Source organism: Falco cherrug, chromosome 4 (assembly GCF_023634085.1).
Source record: "Falco cherrug isolate bFalChe1 chromosome 4, bFalChe1.pri, whole genome shotgun sequence".
Taxonomy (NCBI): Eukaryota; Metazoa; Chordata; class Aves; order Falconiformes; family Falconidae; genus Falco; species Falco cherrug.
In genome coordinates, this window is record NC_073700.1 from 173,477 (window position 1) to 189,371 (window position 15,895).

At 55.2% G+C, this 15,895-nt stretch overlaps 1 protein-coding gene across 3 annotated transcripts in view; it reads right to left on the reverse strand.

Annotated features, from left to right (window-relative positions):
* The window catches only part of CACNA2D2 (calcium voltage-gated channel auxiliary subunit alpha2delta 2), a 222,067-nt gene that overhangs the window by 29,735 nt on the left and 176,437 nt on the right, over positions 1-15,895 (reverse strand). For all 3 annotated transcript variants that reach the window (XM_055707046.1, XM_055707044.1, XM_055707045.1), the window contains exons 4-5: positions 13,735-13,794; positions 3,040-3,084 (exon numbers count right to left, since the gene is read on the reverse strand). In XM_055707046.1, the coding sequence (XP_055563021.1) occupies positions 3,040-3,084; positions 13,735-13,794 (105 nt within the window). The remainder of the gene's footprint in view (positions 1-3,039; positions 3,085-13,734; positions 13,795-15,895) is intronic.

The window sequence follows — 15,895 nt, forward strand, 5'->3', positions numbered from 1 at the left end:
CTAGACCATTTATTTTTAAATTACCAGCCAGAGGAGAGAAGAAGGGAAAAAAAAAAAAAAAGAAAAAAGGCAAAAGAAAGAAACTTCTACGGCTGATAGCTTATCAGGAGGAAATCCAAATGTCACATTAGTTGAGAAAGTTGGAAGATTAAATTTTCCAACACCCTTTATCTGCTGCTGACATTTAGGGGCTTTTTTTTAACTCCTCCCTCTCCTCGCTGCATCTACCGGGCAAGGTGAGCAGCGAGCGGGCGGCCAGGACCGACACCGTGCTGCCCCCTGCCCCGGAGGGTGCTAAGGCTGTCACAGAGCCGCCTGCCAGCAGCACCTCCACTCTCACCCCTTCTCAGGGACCTCCAGCAGTGGGTGGGTGCCCGAGTGCTGACCTTGGGATGAGGATACCTTCATGGAGCTGTGCTGCTTTCCACTGGAGAATGGTATGTCCCAAGGGATTTTGGCTTCAGCTGTGACTTAAGCATCATCCCCTGCCATCAATGCAATACTAAGATGGAAAATCACTTTATTTCTGTGTTGTTCTGCTTGTGATACCCAACCAGTAGCATCTGCTAGTTTGAATACTTCTCCCTGGATAAACCCCACAGCCCTTGCTAGCAGAGAAAGGTGAAAGCTCCATTTCTGCCAACATTTTGAGAGCCTCGGGGACCTGCAGGAAAAAATTTCTGTCCCATTTGTTAAAAAACACTTGGAAATCCAAAATCTGTTTAGGAAGATAGCGGAGCTGAGGTGCAAGCAAAATGAATAGGAAGCTCATTTCTTTCGCACTGTAGTTAAAGCTGATGTAAGCCTTGTGAATAAGCCCAGTTATGTTGAATAGGCATTGTCCGTCAGAACTAACTCAATTTCAGCTAGATCCTGCTCAATTTAAATATAAAAATTGAAGCTAAATAAAGAAAAGATGGAAAGAGCACTATTTAGTTCCATTTAGACCTTCTGGTATCATCTCTCTCCTTTTTTATTTCAGTATCACCTTCTTTTATCTCCATTATTTTTGCTGGAATTAAATTTGCTCGGATTTCACAAGCAAGCAGCAACAGCATCAATAGGGATGCGCCCTCCCTGCCAAATCCACAAGGCTCTGCAACAGGACACTCCCAATTTTGCTTGATATTTCACCAGAGGAGGACTGAAGTCAGTGTGGCTGATGACAGATTTGCAGGGCTGTTCCTCCCCGATGACACACCACCTCCCCTGGGGAAGGACCAGGGAGCTGGGCGCTGAGCCCCACAGTCCCCAGGGACACTGTGCCACGCTGTGGTGCATGGTTCCTCCCTGGTGCCCCATACACCAGGAGGGCTCAGCAGGCACAGCTCTGAGGTCGAGATGCCTCCCATGTCATAATCCCACCTAACGTGACCAGGATGCTCTCTTCACTTGCAGAAATGGCTAATCCCAAAGCTAACAGCTAGAGCTGCCAGCTCAGGTCACCGCTGCCGACACTGGCTGGGTGTGGGCAGCCAGGACCAGTCGGGGTTACACCAGGCATGGGGACTTCCAGCTCTTCTGTCCCCTGCTCCGTGGCAAAAGCCTTGCCCAGCCTTATGGGTGCATGCATCCTGCTGCTCAGCCCTCCAGGCAGGGAGCTACCCTGCTCCCCAGGCTGCCTCCTCCTGCGTCAACTGCCAGCCAGTTTTTCCTCCACTTCTATCCAAGATCCGCTTTAATGCATTTTAAGCCCATTAGCTCTGTCCTCTCCAGAGCAGCCATGGAGAGCAGGATCCTCCCTGCTTTGGCAGCTCCCCTTGGGCTGGGAGGGACAGGAGATATCCATGGCTTCAAATGAGCAGGGAGACCTGCTTGGGAGAGCAAGTGCCCTCCCCTTCAGCCACAGCATCTGCCCGACCTCTCCATCCTATCTCCCAGACTCTCCCTGACTTGCTTTCCCTGCCAAGGAGCCCTCCTGCTGTCACCACCTGGGGACAATGGCACGGGCAGTTTGTCAATAGCTCTGCTTTGAAGCCATCCATCCTCCATTCCAGCCTGCCCCTCTTCCGCTCTGGCCACCACCTCCAAGGCGGGGTGAGAGGAGAGCTGGAGCTCGGTGCAGGGCATGTCACCCAAGCTGGTGGGACCCCATCAAGCCCAGATCCTCCCCTCCCTTCTGCATGGGGCCTTCTGAAGGCTCGTGGGGTCACCCAAGTATTATTTCGAGACAAGGCCATGTGGTTTGCAGGTGGTTTGCTGCCAATGCCATGTGCTGCCACTCCTCCCCTCCCACTGTAGCACTGACCCCGGATGGCACATCTGCTGCTGGCTCTGCCTTGGGGCAAGGACCAGTCCCGGGGCACTGGCACTGGCTGGGGCTGCCCCCAAGCCCCCACCCTGCTCTGCTTGGGGCTCCCAGCCAGCTCCAAGGACACAGTGGCACAGCTGCTCCCCTGCGGCCCCACACCAAGAGCATCACTGACCTGGTGAGCCCCTGTTTTGGAAGGATCCCACAGCACGGCACAACATAGGAGCCAGGTGACCCATCACCTGCCAGCACAGCGGGGTGTTGTGGGGCAGCAGCCACTGCCGGCGGAGCATCCTGTGCCCGTGGTGTGGCACCTGAGTGCCACCACCATTGCTGTGTGGAACAGCCGGCAAATGCCAGCTCCCCTGAGAGAGCTGGGAGAGCGGAGCTGTCGGGTCTGTACTTAAAGCACTGATTGCCAGAAATCACAGGACGGCTGTGCCAGGAGGGGGGCAGAGAATTAAATTCAGTCTCTAATTAAAGGTTTGCTCTTCATTTGAATTTCAATGCCAGCTTTAATTTTAGAAACTTTTGCAGGCGGTGGAGCAACATGCCCACCTGCCTGCTGCTGGCCCTGGTGCTGGCCAACATGCCACCATGGCTTGGCTTGGGGGACATGGCTGTGCACTGGGCGTTTGCTGCCCACCGCAGACAGAGTCTTGTTATGCCGGCTGTAACAAATGCTGTGCTATGCCCTGCTGGTACAGTGCTGGGACTGCCCCACCAAGGGACTCAGCGCCAGGCTGGGGTGTTCAGCGTGCCAGTGTTGCAGCAGGGATAGTACTCACGTATTCGGTGTCGGCCTTGGAGTCGTAGTACTCGATGTCTTCCTCCTGTAGAGAAGAGGGAGAGCGGAGTTAGTGCTTAGCAGGGATAGGGACAGCAGAGGGGTCTCCCCTGTTACTCATCCCCTCAGCACCTCCAACATGCTGCTGGCAGCCACATCACTAGGAACTGAACTCTGCCCCCCCCATGCAGCCCTTGGGACATGGTTGGGACCCCACATCCCCCTTGTCCACTGTTCAAGGACCAGCCACCGTCTGCCACATTTCCCTCTACTCGTGGCTGCTGCTGAGCTGCTGCAGTGCGGGGCAATGCACAGCCTCTGCCACAGCCAAACAGCCCTGCAGCAGTGCCACTGGCCTTACCGCAGCCTCTGCACTGCCACCGGGCTGAGGTTGCATTGTGTCACTGCACCCGGGATGCTCTGGTCCTCCTGCAAACCTCGGGAGCGGCAGGAGAGCCAGGCATGGGCAGTGTGGCAGGCAGCGCCCCTGAAGCCGGCAAAGCTCCACTCCCCTCCCCACGCAGCAGGAACAGGGAGAAGAGCGTCCTCGCTCCCATGGAGAAATGCACGTCATTAATTTGGGGTATTTAGAGCCTATTAAGGCAAAAAGGTCCACTCAGATTCTTCTTTCCTGCATGTCAGGACACGAGGCAGCTGATAAAATTCCTAAAGAGGCAATCTGGACAGCAGCAATGCTGTCACAACAGCGTTTTGTGTGCCATCAGAAAGGGTAATTAAAGGGCACTGGGAGACGCTTCCCTGCGTGCCGGGATGCGAGCACGATGCAGGCGCACGAGCAGCCATCGCCGCACTAACATGTCTGCCACTCAACCAGCTGTCAGCAGCTGTGCAGGCAGCGCCCTGGGATGGTTACTGCTGTTATTAGTTAGCGAGGAAAGTGATCTGGACCCAGAACAGAAATGCAGCCAAAACCTTAACCAAAACACAGTGTCCCTGTCCTCCTGACTCCAACTCTGGTGCTGCCTCTGCAGCACCCAGCCTGGCTGCGGGCTGGTGACAGGGCCGGCGGTACCGTGACACACAGACCAACCTGGCTGGGGGCTTGTGCCCTGGAAAGGGACTGGCAGGTTCGAACAGATTACTAGGAGCTGGCACCACCCACTCTGCTGTCCTGGCCCCACTGGGAGCTGGCAGTCACTAACCCCTCACTGGCATTATCCTCCAGCCACAGACCCGCTCCCTAGAGTGGCTTGCTGCTGCTTCTCCAGGCTGTTATGACACAAGCCCACCAAGAGGTGGGAAAGCCCCTGCAGTGGGGATGCTTCGAAGGTAGGGGCACCGGTAGCAGGGGGATCCCAGCAGCCTGCGCAGCCGATGTTCCCCCAGGATGGTGATGGCAAAGGGCAGTTTCAGCACCCTCCTGGGCAGAGGGGATGGTCCCTCCTGCAGGCTCTGCAACTCTAATCATGGTGGTAAGTCAGCACCGAGAGGGGAAATTGAAAAAAATAATAAATAAAATTGACACAGCATCTTCCAATTTCTGCTATTAAAAAGCCTAGTCATTAAGGGAATGTACTTATTAATTATCTCTGATTTGTTGTGAAATGCTGAGGGGTTTAAAACAACAAGAAAAGGGGAAAAAAGATTAATTTCTCTTTAGGTGCCCTCCCTGTGCTGCTCCCGGCTCCATGCACACCCCTGCCCCTTGCCGGCACTGCTGTCTCCCCAGGTCTGTGGCCATCTGCACTTCCTAATTAAAGGAACCCCTGGGAGACCCGTAACACAAATGAGCTAATTTCATGTTTAATGATCTTTAATCAGAAGTGAGTGTGACTAATAACAGCCATCCAGAAGGTGCTTTGTTATTCATTTTGTCTTCCATCGGCTTCCCCAAAAAGCTCAAATCCCCTCCATCCCCTCCATCAGGCAGTGGCCCTGCTCCCGCAGTGGGTGAGAAGGCAGGAGGAGGTAATGCATGGGGAGGAGAGCTGGTCCCCTGGTCCTACTTTTACTCACACCAGCGCTCCCATGGCATGACACAGAACTGGAAGCAGACACCCTGGAAGGACATCTCTCCCACTAGTTTCCTTAGGGATCACAGAGCCCTTGCCATGCACTTTTTCGTAGAATCATTTAAGTTGGAAAAGACCTTCAAGATCATCAAGTGCAACCATTAACCCAGCAGTGCCAAGTCTGCTGCTAAACCTAAGCACCAAGCCCTGACAACCCCAGCAGAGGCTGGTGGAGCTGGTGAATTTATTCCAGAAAGGAGAGACAGAGCCATTGGAGACAGTCTAGAGATGCCAGGGGTCTCTCAGGAGATGACATGGGGTCCTACAATTTTTTCTCCCTAGTATTTGTTTTTTAAACACACTCGCCTTCTTCATGTAAACCTCTCTGTCTCCTCCTCCTCTGGTCCATGTTAAACCCAGCACCCAGTCTGTGTAAATAGCACCGGTATTTCTAGAGCCTTTCAGAATAAATAGTAATAAAGAAAACAAGCGGTGAAGATGTCAAGGGATTTCAGGGCAAAACATTGCCCCTACCTCTTGCAAACGAGCCTGCCGAAAGCGCTCACCTGTTTGCACTGGAGGGGAGGCTGATGCTGAGTAGCTGCTCCTTGATGATGTGTTAACCACTGCCAATTTTCTTGCATCATAATTGCCAAACGGCATCTGTGTAATGGCACTGCAAGCACTGTGTCACTAGCTGGTGAGCATGGGGTTATTTCAGCCTCCTAAACCCTCACTGCAAGGCAGGGGGAAAACAACCTTGGGAGTTAAGTGCAAAGGCAGAGTAATCTGCAAATGCCGCTGAAGCTATTGCCCAGGTTTCTCTGGCAAAGCCACTGAGCAACCATTGTGCCTGTACCAAATCCTTGTGGTTTGGGTTCACTGGGCAGCCCCCAGCCAAGGGCTTGGCCCAGAGCTTTCAGATGGGGCTCCAGGGATGCTGGGTGCCAGAGCCTCCCCAGGGACCCTAGGTCCTGCCTGTCCCCTTGAACCCTCCCTCATAGCCCAGGGCTCCCCTCCTTTGCTGATTTTACACCAAAATGCTGAGCAAAAGCTAATTAACGAAATCAGGCTGTGAACTTCTGCAAAGCTGCAAGCTGGAGCCTTGCCAGCAGCTCAAGGGAGGACCCTGCTTTGGCACCAGTGCTCCCTGGTCACGTGCTGGCGGACCAGGGTTGAGCCAAAGCCCTTGAGACAAGGAGGGGCATGGCAGGGGTCTCAGGTAGGTGGTGAGGCGCACTCCCCCCCCCCCCCCCCAGCCTTCTCCAAAAGCACTCAAATATGTCTTTTTTTGCCTAAAACAATTACAGTGACTAAAAATACTGCTAGAAAGGTCAGTGCTCTGCTCTCTCACTGAAGATCATCAATATCAGGACAGGGGGGTGCTGGCCCAAACCCCCAGGTCAGCAGTCTAACAAGGTGGCAATCAAACCACATCATGCACACAGCTGCCACTGCCCTGAAAAGGCCTGGGAAGGAGCTGCTGGTGGCACCTCAGCCCCTGGCTCCAGCCTGTCCAGCTGGAGCACACTGCCAGCAGGGACACAGCAGAGGTGACACGGCTCACTCTCCCCCTGTATAGCTTTTCTGTAAGATCATCTGAGCTGGCTAATCCTTCTCCTGCAGATGTGTTGTCCTTGGAAGGATTGCCTGCCGTCATCTTGTAAGGGTCACCCTGCCGACTGCATGCCCTGGGGATGCTGCGGCTCCTGGGAGTGATTTTGCAGGTAGCTCCTGCTCCACTGCATTTATTTTGGTTCATCTCAGCCCTCCGGCTGCAGGTTTCATTTCTTCAAGTGGCACAGGTGATCCCTGCGGTCAGGAAATCTCTTTCAAGATTTACTTTGCTTTGGAAGAGCCAAATCTTGCAGCAGTTTACCTTCCAGACAATTAGGAGGAACTTGGAGGGCGGCAGGAAAAGACAAGATGGATCCTAAGCTGGCACCTGCCTGTTTCCCAGCCACTGGATGGGGTCTGTGGCACAGTCAGCATCCCAGCCCATGGCATTCTGATGTAGGGACAAGGCAGGTGACGGGGATCTGTGCCTGCTCAGACCCATGGGCAGCTCAGCAGTTTGGGAGAGTAAGCAGGAGCCAGCATGCCCCCACAGCACTGGTTGCTGTGCTCATAAACCCGTCTTTCCTTTGCCATCAGCACTTACAAAGGGCAGTTAATATTTAGGGAGTTCTTCGTGTCTCCAAACTATTAAGCACACAAAAATAGCAACAATTTTTGCTTATAGTTGCACCTTTCATATGGAAGATTGCCTGCAGTGTGTCACGCAGCTCCTGCAGCTCCTACTGCACCTGCAGCACCTGCAGCCTTGTGACTGCATTAAGGCTGGGTGGCAGTAGGTGGTGAGCAGGGGGACACAGAATGTTTCCACTGCAGCGTCACCCCCTGCCAAGCCCATCCATGTCGGGAAGAGTGATATGGGACCATCTGATGGCTGTGCCTGGGGACGGGTCTGTGCCAGCCAGTTTACCCTAGTTGGCAGCTGGGGCTGGAGGCCTCAGCCAGGTGAGTGCTCACCCCAGGGTCTCCCAGCCTTGGCACAAGCACAGCAGCCTTCTTGGCTGCGTAACAAGTCCAAGAAAGTGTTTCTGCAACAGCTGCCACAGGGCAGTGTGAGGGCTATGGCCAGGAACAGGCTCCCAAAGGGACTGCATGAATCCCTGGGAGAAATTCCTACCTGCAACCACAGCCACGCCTCTGGGCATCATAAAAAAACCTCTGGCAGTGGCTAGTAGGGCTGAACCTTTTATTTCCACTGGGCTAGAGATAACTTTGTCCATATGCATCATGATGAATCCTTCCCTGGTCCCTGGGAAGAGGAAAATACTCATGGTTAGCCCCAGACACCGCAGGCTGCCGGGTGGACTCAGCCCAGCCCAGCGGGGACCATGCCCCTCCTGCAGCCCTTGCCAGGCGAGTCCCCTCGCATCCTACCCAGCAGCAGAGGCTGTACGCATTACCCAGGACAGGTGGAAACAGTCATCATAATCTGCCTTGGCAACTTTTTTTTTAAAAGCAATTTCCTCCCTCTGCTTCTCTGACAGAGCTGGGGAAATATTTAAGTGACCCGTCAACAGTTTTTTCATCTCCCTGAGAAGATGTTTTATCTGATCATGCCTCGCCAGCTATTCTTCTCTACATGGCGTCTCCTGTCCGCTCCTGCTCCTTTGAGGCTGTCTCAAACAAGATGCAACTGCCTCTCCCCTCTGCTGCACCCGGGTACTGCAGGGATGCCAACACACACACAGAGCTGGCGGGTGCTGAGGACACCCTGCTGGTGATGGGATGGGATGGGATGGGATGGGATGGGATGGGATGGGATGGGATGGGATGGGATGGGATGGCAGCACTGGCAGGAAAGCCGGCAGCCCTCACACCGAACCCTCGCACCCATGGAGCTGCCATGGGTGGCCTGGCTGTCTTGCAGAGCGGGGGGCGATGGGAACCCCCTTCAAGCCCCATCCTTAGCTCTAAGATGGAATGGCACTGACATGGGGATTTTTGTGAATGATTTTCTTGTTCTCCTTTTCGGCCAGAACAGCTCTACGGCAAGGTTGGTGCTTTAACACAGTAATTCTCCGAGCGTAATGAAAGCTGACATTATATCAAACACAATAAAGACTCTCAGTTGATGGAGATCATTCCTGAACACACAAACCCATTAAACTGAAAAAAAAAAAATAATATCAATTCTACACACTCACCAGCCAAAAGAAAATGTGATTTGTTATCTAAAAGGGGGTTATAAACACAGCTTCAATGCACTTTCTGTGCTGTAATGAAAACTGTGTTTGAAATGGCAAGACGACTGCAAATTAGAGTATTTGATTTTATTTTCTAACTTTTTAGGTAAACCTTCTACAAGGGCAAGTGCAAGGTTACAGCGACGATCTTTCTGTTCTTGGCTGATAAGTAGGATCTGTAATTAAAGGAGGAGAAAAATGAAAGGAGGATAAGGACCTGGCGTTTACCTTTCTAATGCCGCTTTGAACACAAAGCCTTGCCTGCATCGCTGTGGCAAACCCACAGGAACAGCCACCAGCACCCACGCATGGCATGGTGCGGATGCCGCTCCCACTGCAGACACGTGCTGGGTGGACCGTGGCGGTGCCAGATGGAGCAGCCGGTTGGGATGCCCAGAGGGATGCTGCATCCTGGGCTGTACAGCTGTGGAGGGGCATCCAGCCATGCCGCCATGTCCCTCTGCTTTATCCCTCACCTTTCTTGGGTGTCTGGAAGTGCAATCTCTGTTATTCCTCCTGTCCTTCCCCATTTGGCAAACTGCAATCCCGTTTTCCCTGGAGTTTCATTTCTAATGGAGCTTGAAATTATCTGGGCTTTGTTATTTGCTTGTGTGCTTGCAGGCGGGGGTTATGGATGGAGGCAGCAGCGTGGGGCTTCCGGGCACCCGTGCTCCCTCTGCCACTTCCACGCATGCCCCCGCACCCCAAAACCACCCATGTTGTGCCCAGCAGTTAAACTCTGTCCCCAGCAGCTCTTATATCACAGCTCATTGTATAGCTATTTTTCTTTTCCAAGGAGAAAGGGCCTCTTAGGCTCTGACCCTTCAAATGGCACTTTCCAGAACCCAAAAGATGATGAGAGGTGGGAGGCAGGAGGGCATCAGGCAGAGGAAGAGGGGAGCTTCCCACTGTAGTGACAGAAAATGCAGTGAGGAAGAAGAACTGGGAGAAAAACAACAGTAATAAACATTTTATGAAGCAGAAAATGGCTTATAAAGAAGTCAACTTTTAAAGGCAATTTATATAATCCTGGCAAGCACACATAAATGCGGGGATGGATCTCTGCAGCGTCAGAGTTTCCCTTAAAGGGACAAATAGCTCTGGCAGCTCCGGCAGACTGACACGCAGTGATGACAATGCCCTGGGATGCATTTTGCGACTGGCAGCGCAGACCTGCGCCTTCAACATTGTCCCCTGGGTCAGCACAACCCCTGCTCCCACATGCTGTGGGGGTGCAGGACACCTGAGACCCTGCTGATTGTGCTGGGATGGGACTGAAGGTCTGGAAAGGAACCTAAGGCACTGGAAAAACCTGGAGGAAATGGAGCGTGTGGGTGGAGAGGAGCTGGGACAACACGAAGCTGGCTGGGATGCCCAATGGGCAGCATGGCAGCTTGTCAGCGAGGATGGATACAAAGGATGGCAGCAAAAAACTCAACATGACCTTCCAGCATTTTTGTAGGTACATTTTGCAGATCTCTTGCCTGAGCAGGGTGGCAAACAAAGGATGGAAACCTAGCAAACAGCACTGTGGTGGGGGTTGCAGCCCTGATACTCCATCTGCTGCTGGGGATGGTCTGCACAGGGAACAGGGTTGGGGACATCCAGAACAGGGGGACAGCCCTGATGTGCCCTGCGGCTCTGCACAAAGTGGAGCCAGCCCGTCCTGGTGGACCCCCTGCAGAGCCCTGGATGCAAGCCCAGAGGCCAGAAGCTTCTCAGTGGGAAAAATGGTTGGCCAGGCCGCTGCAAACTGGGAGCTTTTTGGGGTCCCTTATCATACCAGTGCCAGTGGCTGCAGAGTCCTATGGTGGGAGTCTGCCCTGTAGCAACGAGACCCAGCTTTTGCCTTTCTGGGGCTTTGCCAGGCTTTACCAGTGGGTGAATGTGCATCCCTGAGAGACCCTTGCTATGCAGGAGAGGAATGGCATAGCCTCTCCCTCCTCTAAATCACCAGGGTGGTACAATGACCCCACACTGCAGCCTGCCCCGCCAAGCCCCATCCCTGCCCACCATGCCACCCCGAGCTGCCATCCAGCCCTGGGGTGAAACGAGCTGGAGGGACAACATGACGGGTCCCCCAGGTGCCACTGCATGGGTGCCCTTGGGGCCAAGATTGCTTTTGGCCAAGGAAGCACTCCACTGTCCAGGGGAGTTCTGGGGACATGTGGGGATACAGCTCCTGCTTGACATGGCCAGGGTGAGGAAAAGGGGCAGGGATGGGGCAGGGCAGCATGGGGCAGGGGGGAGTGTTTTGGCAATGGAGGCGCTCTGCAAAGCCCCCTGAGGTGGGAGGTCGAACTCAGCCCCTTCAGAAAGGCCACCATGGCTGGTGCATGGCATAACACCAAAAAAAAAGTGAGAAAAACTAAACTTTCCTTGTAGAGATGGGTCATGAGTTACTGCTGGCAGCAGCCTCTCAGCTGCTCAGGTTCCTGCTCCTATTTCATTTTCCCCCGGACTTCCATAGCAACCCATCTGCAGTGAGGTTTAATGGGGCTGCCATTAGCACTAATGCAGCGCAAACACTCAGCATCTGCTGGTGCGTCTTTGGATGGAAACACGAAAATAACTGCACTTGCCGCAATCTGTCATCGACTCTGGAGCGAGGTTAGGACGCGACACGCTGGGAGAGGAGGGGAGAGCTGCGGCCAGAAGGAACAAGCTGCTCCGTGGGAAAGGACCGGAGGAGGAGCTGGGGATGCTGCGCTGCTGCCTCCCCTGCCTGCTGCCCATGCCAGCACCGGCAACAAGGCAGGGGTGGCAGCAGAGCCACTGTCACCAGGGCTGGCACGCAGGTCAGACCATGCCCTGCCATTTCATGGATGAAGGATGGCAAAAGGAGGAGGTTTAACCCCAGCAGTGAGAGCCGTTTGCGCAGCCCCTCTGCCCCTCCACTCTGCCTGGGAACCAGGGCTGGTGCAGGCAGGGTCTGGCAGGGCTGCTGCCAGGGGGGCAGATGCCCAGTGCCCAGGTGCTGTGCGCAGCGCGCCAGGCCAGTCCATCAAGTGTCCCAGCCGGGTCTGGGCTGTCCTGATAAAGCTGAAGTGAGCTCTGCGGTGACGCATCACTGCACATTGTTTCTGGGTGACTCGGTCCTAATTACCTTGATGAAGTGGTTACAAACAGTGCTATTAAAAATATTTTTTCTGTGAAAGTGTATTTCTGAAAGGTTTGTGCTGCGAATGGCAAAACGATCCAAGAGCTCTGCAGCGCTCCAGCCTTTCCCAGCCCATTTTGTATCCTGACTGTTATCCCCCCTGCAGTGGCAGGCATCCGGGTCTAGATGGAGGGGGAGCTCTTTGGGGCTGCCAGGGGCCTGCAGCAGGAGCCCCTGCAGTGCAGCAGCTGCCCGTCCCTGTGGCCCAGGGGATGAGTAGAAGCACTGAGGACTGCTGCAAAATGCAGGGACTTTGCTCCAGCTCTGCCTGCTCTGCCTGTGCCCCAGTCACAGGGCATCCACCCCTGGGTGCTAGCCCAGTGGGGAGCGCACAGGGCCACCATGATGCCCCTGGGGTGCCCATGGCCAAGCTTTGGGCGCTACTCAGGGATGAGTTGCCCTGGGGCTCCTGACTCCAGAGGACACACAGGATCAGGCCAGCATTAGGGGCATAGGTGAGAGCCTGTGGGAGATGCCCACAGCTCCCCCAGTGCTGCTCCAGCCTCCCCCAGAAGCCCTGAGCCTGCAGTTGAGGTGCTGGTGAGGCACCAGTGTTGGCATCAGCTAGTGCCTGCACCAGACCTGGTTATCCTCTTAACCTCCCCTCCACCACCCTCCTGGAAAGAGGTCACAGTAATTCAGCAGTGCTTTCATGCAGAAAGGTCCTGGTGGCCACTGGTGCCAATGACAACAGCGGGGACACCTCACCTCTCCTTAGCGAGGCTGCTTCTGCTAACAATGGGAAAACCCCTGCAAGCTCAACCTTCCTAGGTGCCTATGGGACACACCTCCTGGGGGATAAGGATCAGCCACGAGCATCCACCCCACCTGGCCATGTGGCAAATGAAAGCCAAGCAGGTTGACAACTTGCCTCTTCTCTTCTGCTCCTTCTGCCTCTTCCTCCCCACACCAAACCCTGGTGACCTATGGCAGGAGGGTCTGTCTAAGAGGGATGTGGCTCCAGGTGTTCACCTCCTTGAGCAGACTGTGGTGGCAGAGAAATTCCCCCCTCCCCACACCCAGCAAGGGCTGGTGGTGGGGCTGTCCTGGACTGGTCCCTCAGCAGCTGTAGGGGGCTCCCCGGGGCTGGGCAGGATCTGGCCCAACCCAGAGGAAGGGGCTGGGTGGCTCAGGAGTATTTTTTGTTGTAGACTCCGTTTGCACTGGAAGAAAAACAATCTTTCCTTCCTTTTGTATTATTATTATAATTTGAGAGCATTTCCAGACAGAATCCTTCAGGTTCCTGCTGAGCGCTATCACCGCCAGAATTACAAAGTCAAATGCAATCATTAAACCTGCGTCTTGCCTCTCCTGGCCCAGATTGCTCCCTTCCCCAGGAACAGTCCCCACTGCAACTGTCGGCAGACGAGTCGCTGCTGCCGTCACCCCACACAAGACCCGGCTTGGCACCAAACCCACTGGCTGCCGGAGACAGTGTGGGGATAAGAGTCTCCCCATCCCCCAAACCCTCAGCACTGAGTTATCAGCTTGACCTTGACCTCCTGTTGCCTTCTTACAGCATGTGCAGGCAGAGGTGAGGCTGGAAATGAGGTTGAAATCACTCCCTTTGCTCTTGTTAGTGCTGGCAGACGGCAGTGCTGGGGCCACCCGCATGCCGAGCAGCATGGCACGGCCAGCGGTACCTCGCAGGGCAGCTGAGAATGTGGGGACGGAAGAGGGATGGGAGCAGGGATGGGATGAAGAGCTGATTCCTGTGCCAGGAGTCATCCCTGAAGCTGGTGCCTCCACGGAGCTCAACATCCAGGAGGGAAGTGGGAGGGAGCCGCTGGGGCAAGGAGCCTTACCCGGATGTTGTCCTGCCAGTGGTGAGCCTTCTGGAACTTCTCCGCCGCGTTGGCAAGTCTCTGCAAAACAAGTGGGAGAGCAGCAGTGAGTCCGGGGAAGGTGAGAGGAACTGGGCATCGCCCACACCAACCCGGGGCTGTGGGTGCTGCCCCAGCACCTGCCATCCCTCTGTTTGGGGGATCCCTCAGGACCCTGCCACCCCCTGCCGTGGAGGCAGGGGACAGGAGGAGGGATCACAGGCAGCAATGCCTGGAGAAGGACATCCTGGGCATGGGGAGCAGGTGCTTCTCTGCTTGCTCCTGCCTTTCCCGGAGCAAGCCAGTCTCTCCAAAGGAGTTGGTGCCACTTGAACAAAGCCAGGGCTGAGCCACTGCAGCTCGGCAGCAGTTGGCATTACTGCTGGAGCTGGGCAGGGTCTCATCTGTGGCACAGGGCAAAGACTGAACCAGGGTACCTGTGCCGATATCCCCCAGCTCCCTGCGGGGCAGGGCAGACCCTTCAAAAATACTTCAAAACCCCCTCAAAATGGGGCCCAGAGATGTGCGGCTCAGTCCACCTGGATTAACCCCTTCACATACCCATGCCCTCCTTCACCCAATCACATGCCCTGGGCCATCGGCGTGCCCCTCTGCAACACAGCGGTGCTCCCAGGGAGCTGGTGAGAGGAGCAACACCAGCTATGAGCCACAGTTGCTCTGCCTGCCGTTGCTCCTTGCAGCGGGAGGTGCCAGCGCTGGGCTGCCAGGCCAGGGCCCACCCAAGGCTGCAGCAAGCACGACCCTCTCCCACGAAAGCACGTGAGGTTTCAAAGGAGACAAAAGTGTCTCCACCCTGATGGCTCCGGAGGCAGCAGGCAGTACGGGCAGGCTGCTGCCCATGCTGGTGCAGCCAGAGGAGCCAGAGCTCGCCAGGAGCAGGTTGGGGTGATGCTCAGCACTGGGGCAGCCTCACTGAGCTCAGGCTCAGCTGCGAGAGGCCTCACCAGCACAGAGGGAGCAGCAGGGCAAGGCTGGAGATCAGGCAGTCCCTGGGGTACTGGCAGTACCGGGAAGAAGCTGCAATCTGGCCTTTAATGGAGCCCAAGGGGACAGACAAGGGCAAGAGCTCTGGGCTTTACAAGAAGATCTACTCTGCATCACTAAGCAAATAAAGCCAAGAGCCAAACAAGTGACACAGACCTCTCCCTCCACCCCTCCACCAGCCTCAGGCCCCCAGGGGTGCGGGCAGCTGCCTGCCAGGGCTGTAGAACCCAATCAGCACCACAGCCCAGCTGCAGGAGCATGGTGTCGGGAGCCAGCCCGCAGAGCTGAGGGCCACCCGGACCCCTGAGTGCTGGGCACCCTCACGGCTCACACGGGCTCAGGGTTTATCTCTGCAGCAGCACAGCCCACCTGCTCCCCAGCAGCCATTGCCTTTGTCAGGGTGCTGGGGAATACACGCTGTGGAGGTCTCAGCGCCAGGGGCTGAGTGGCTAATCTGGATGGGGTTAACTGGCCATGAGGCTTGTGATGCTGAGGCTGTTGAAGCCCAGGAAGGCTCCCTAGTGAGTTAGAGACACGCATCAAGCAGGTGCTGCTGCAGCACCTGCTCCTTGTTTCCCTGCATCCCCCAGTGGGATGGGACATGCTTTGCTCCACATACTTACAACCTGCTGGCAGCCAGAGAGCATGGGGAGGGAGGGGAGCCCTGGCCACCTCCAGCCCCTGAATTGGTTGGGAGGAGGCAGAAGAAGCACCGGCAGTGGGCCAAACAACAACCTCAAATCACCACCTGGGCAGCACTGCAGAGATGCATCTAAGATTCCCAGTGCTACTGCACACCCAACTTCCACGCTGTGAACCCCAAATCCCAGAATGAAACAGCATTCCTTTGCTCAGCAGGGATCCTGTGTGCCGGCAGGAGCCCACTGGGGCGGCACTGAAATCCAGCTACATCCCTGGGAATCCCAGAGTGCCTGGCCAGAAGAACATGTACGCACAAGACAATGATCTCCAGACAGGTGGACAAGAGCCCTGGGCACAGCCATATGTGCTGCAGCTGCTGTCCCCATTGTCACCAGTTCCTCCAGTGCTCCCATCAGCTCATGGGGATGCAAAATGCCTCTGCCCTTCTAAGCAGATGCTGGTGGGAAAGAAAGTCCTGAGGATTCACGGTGTCTCC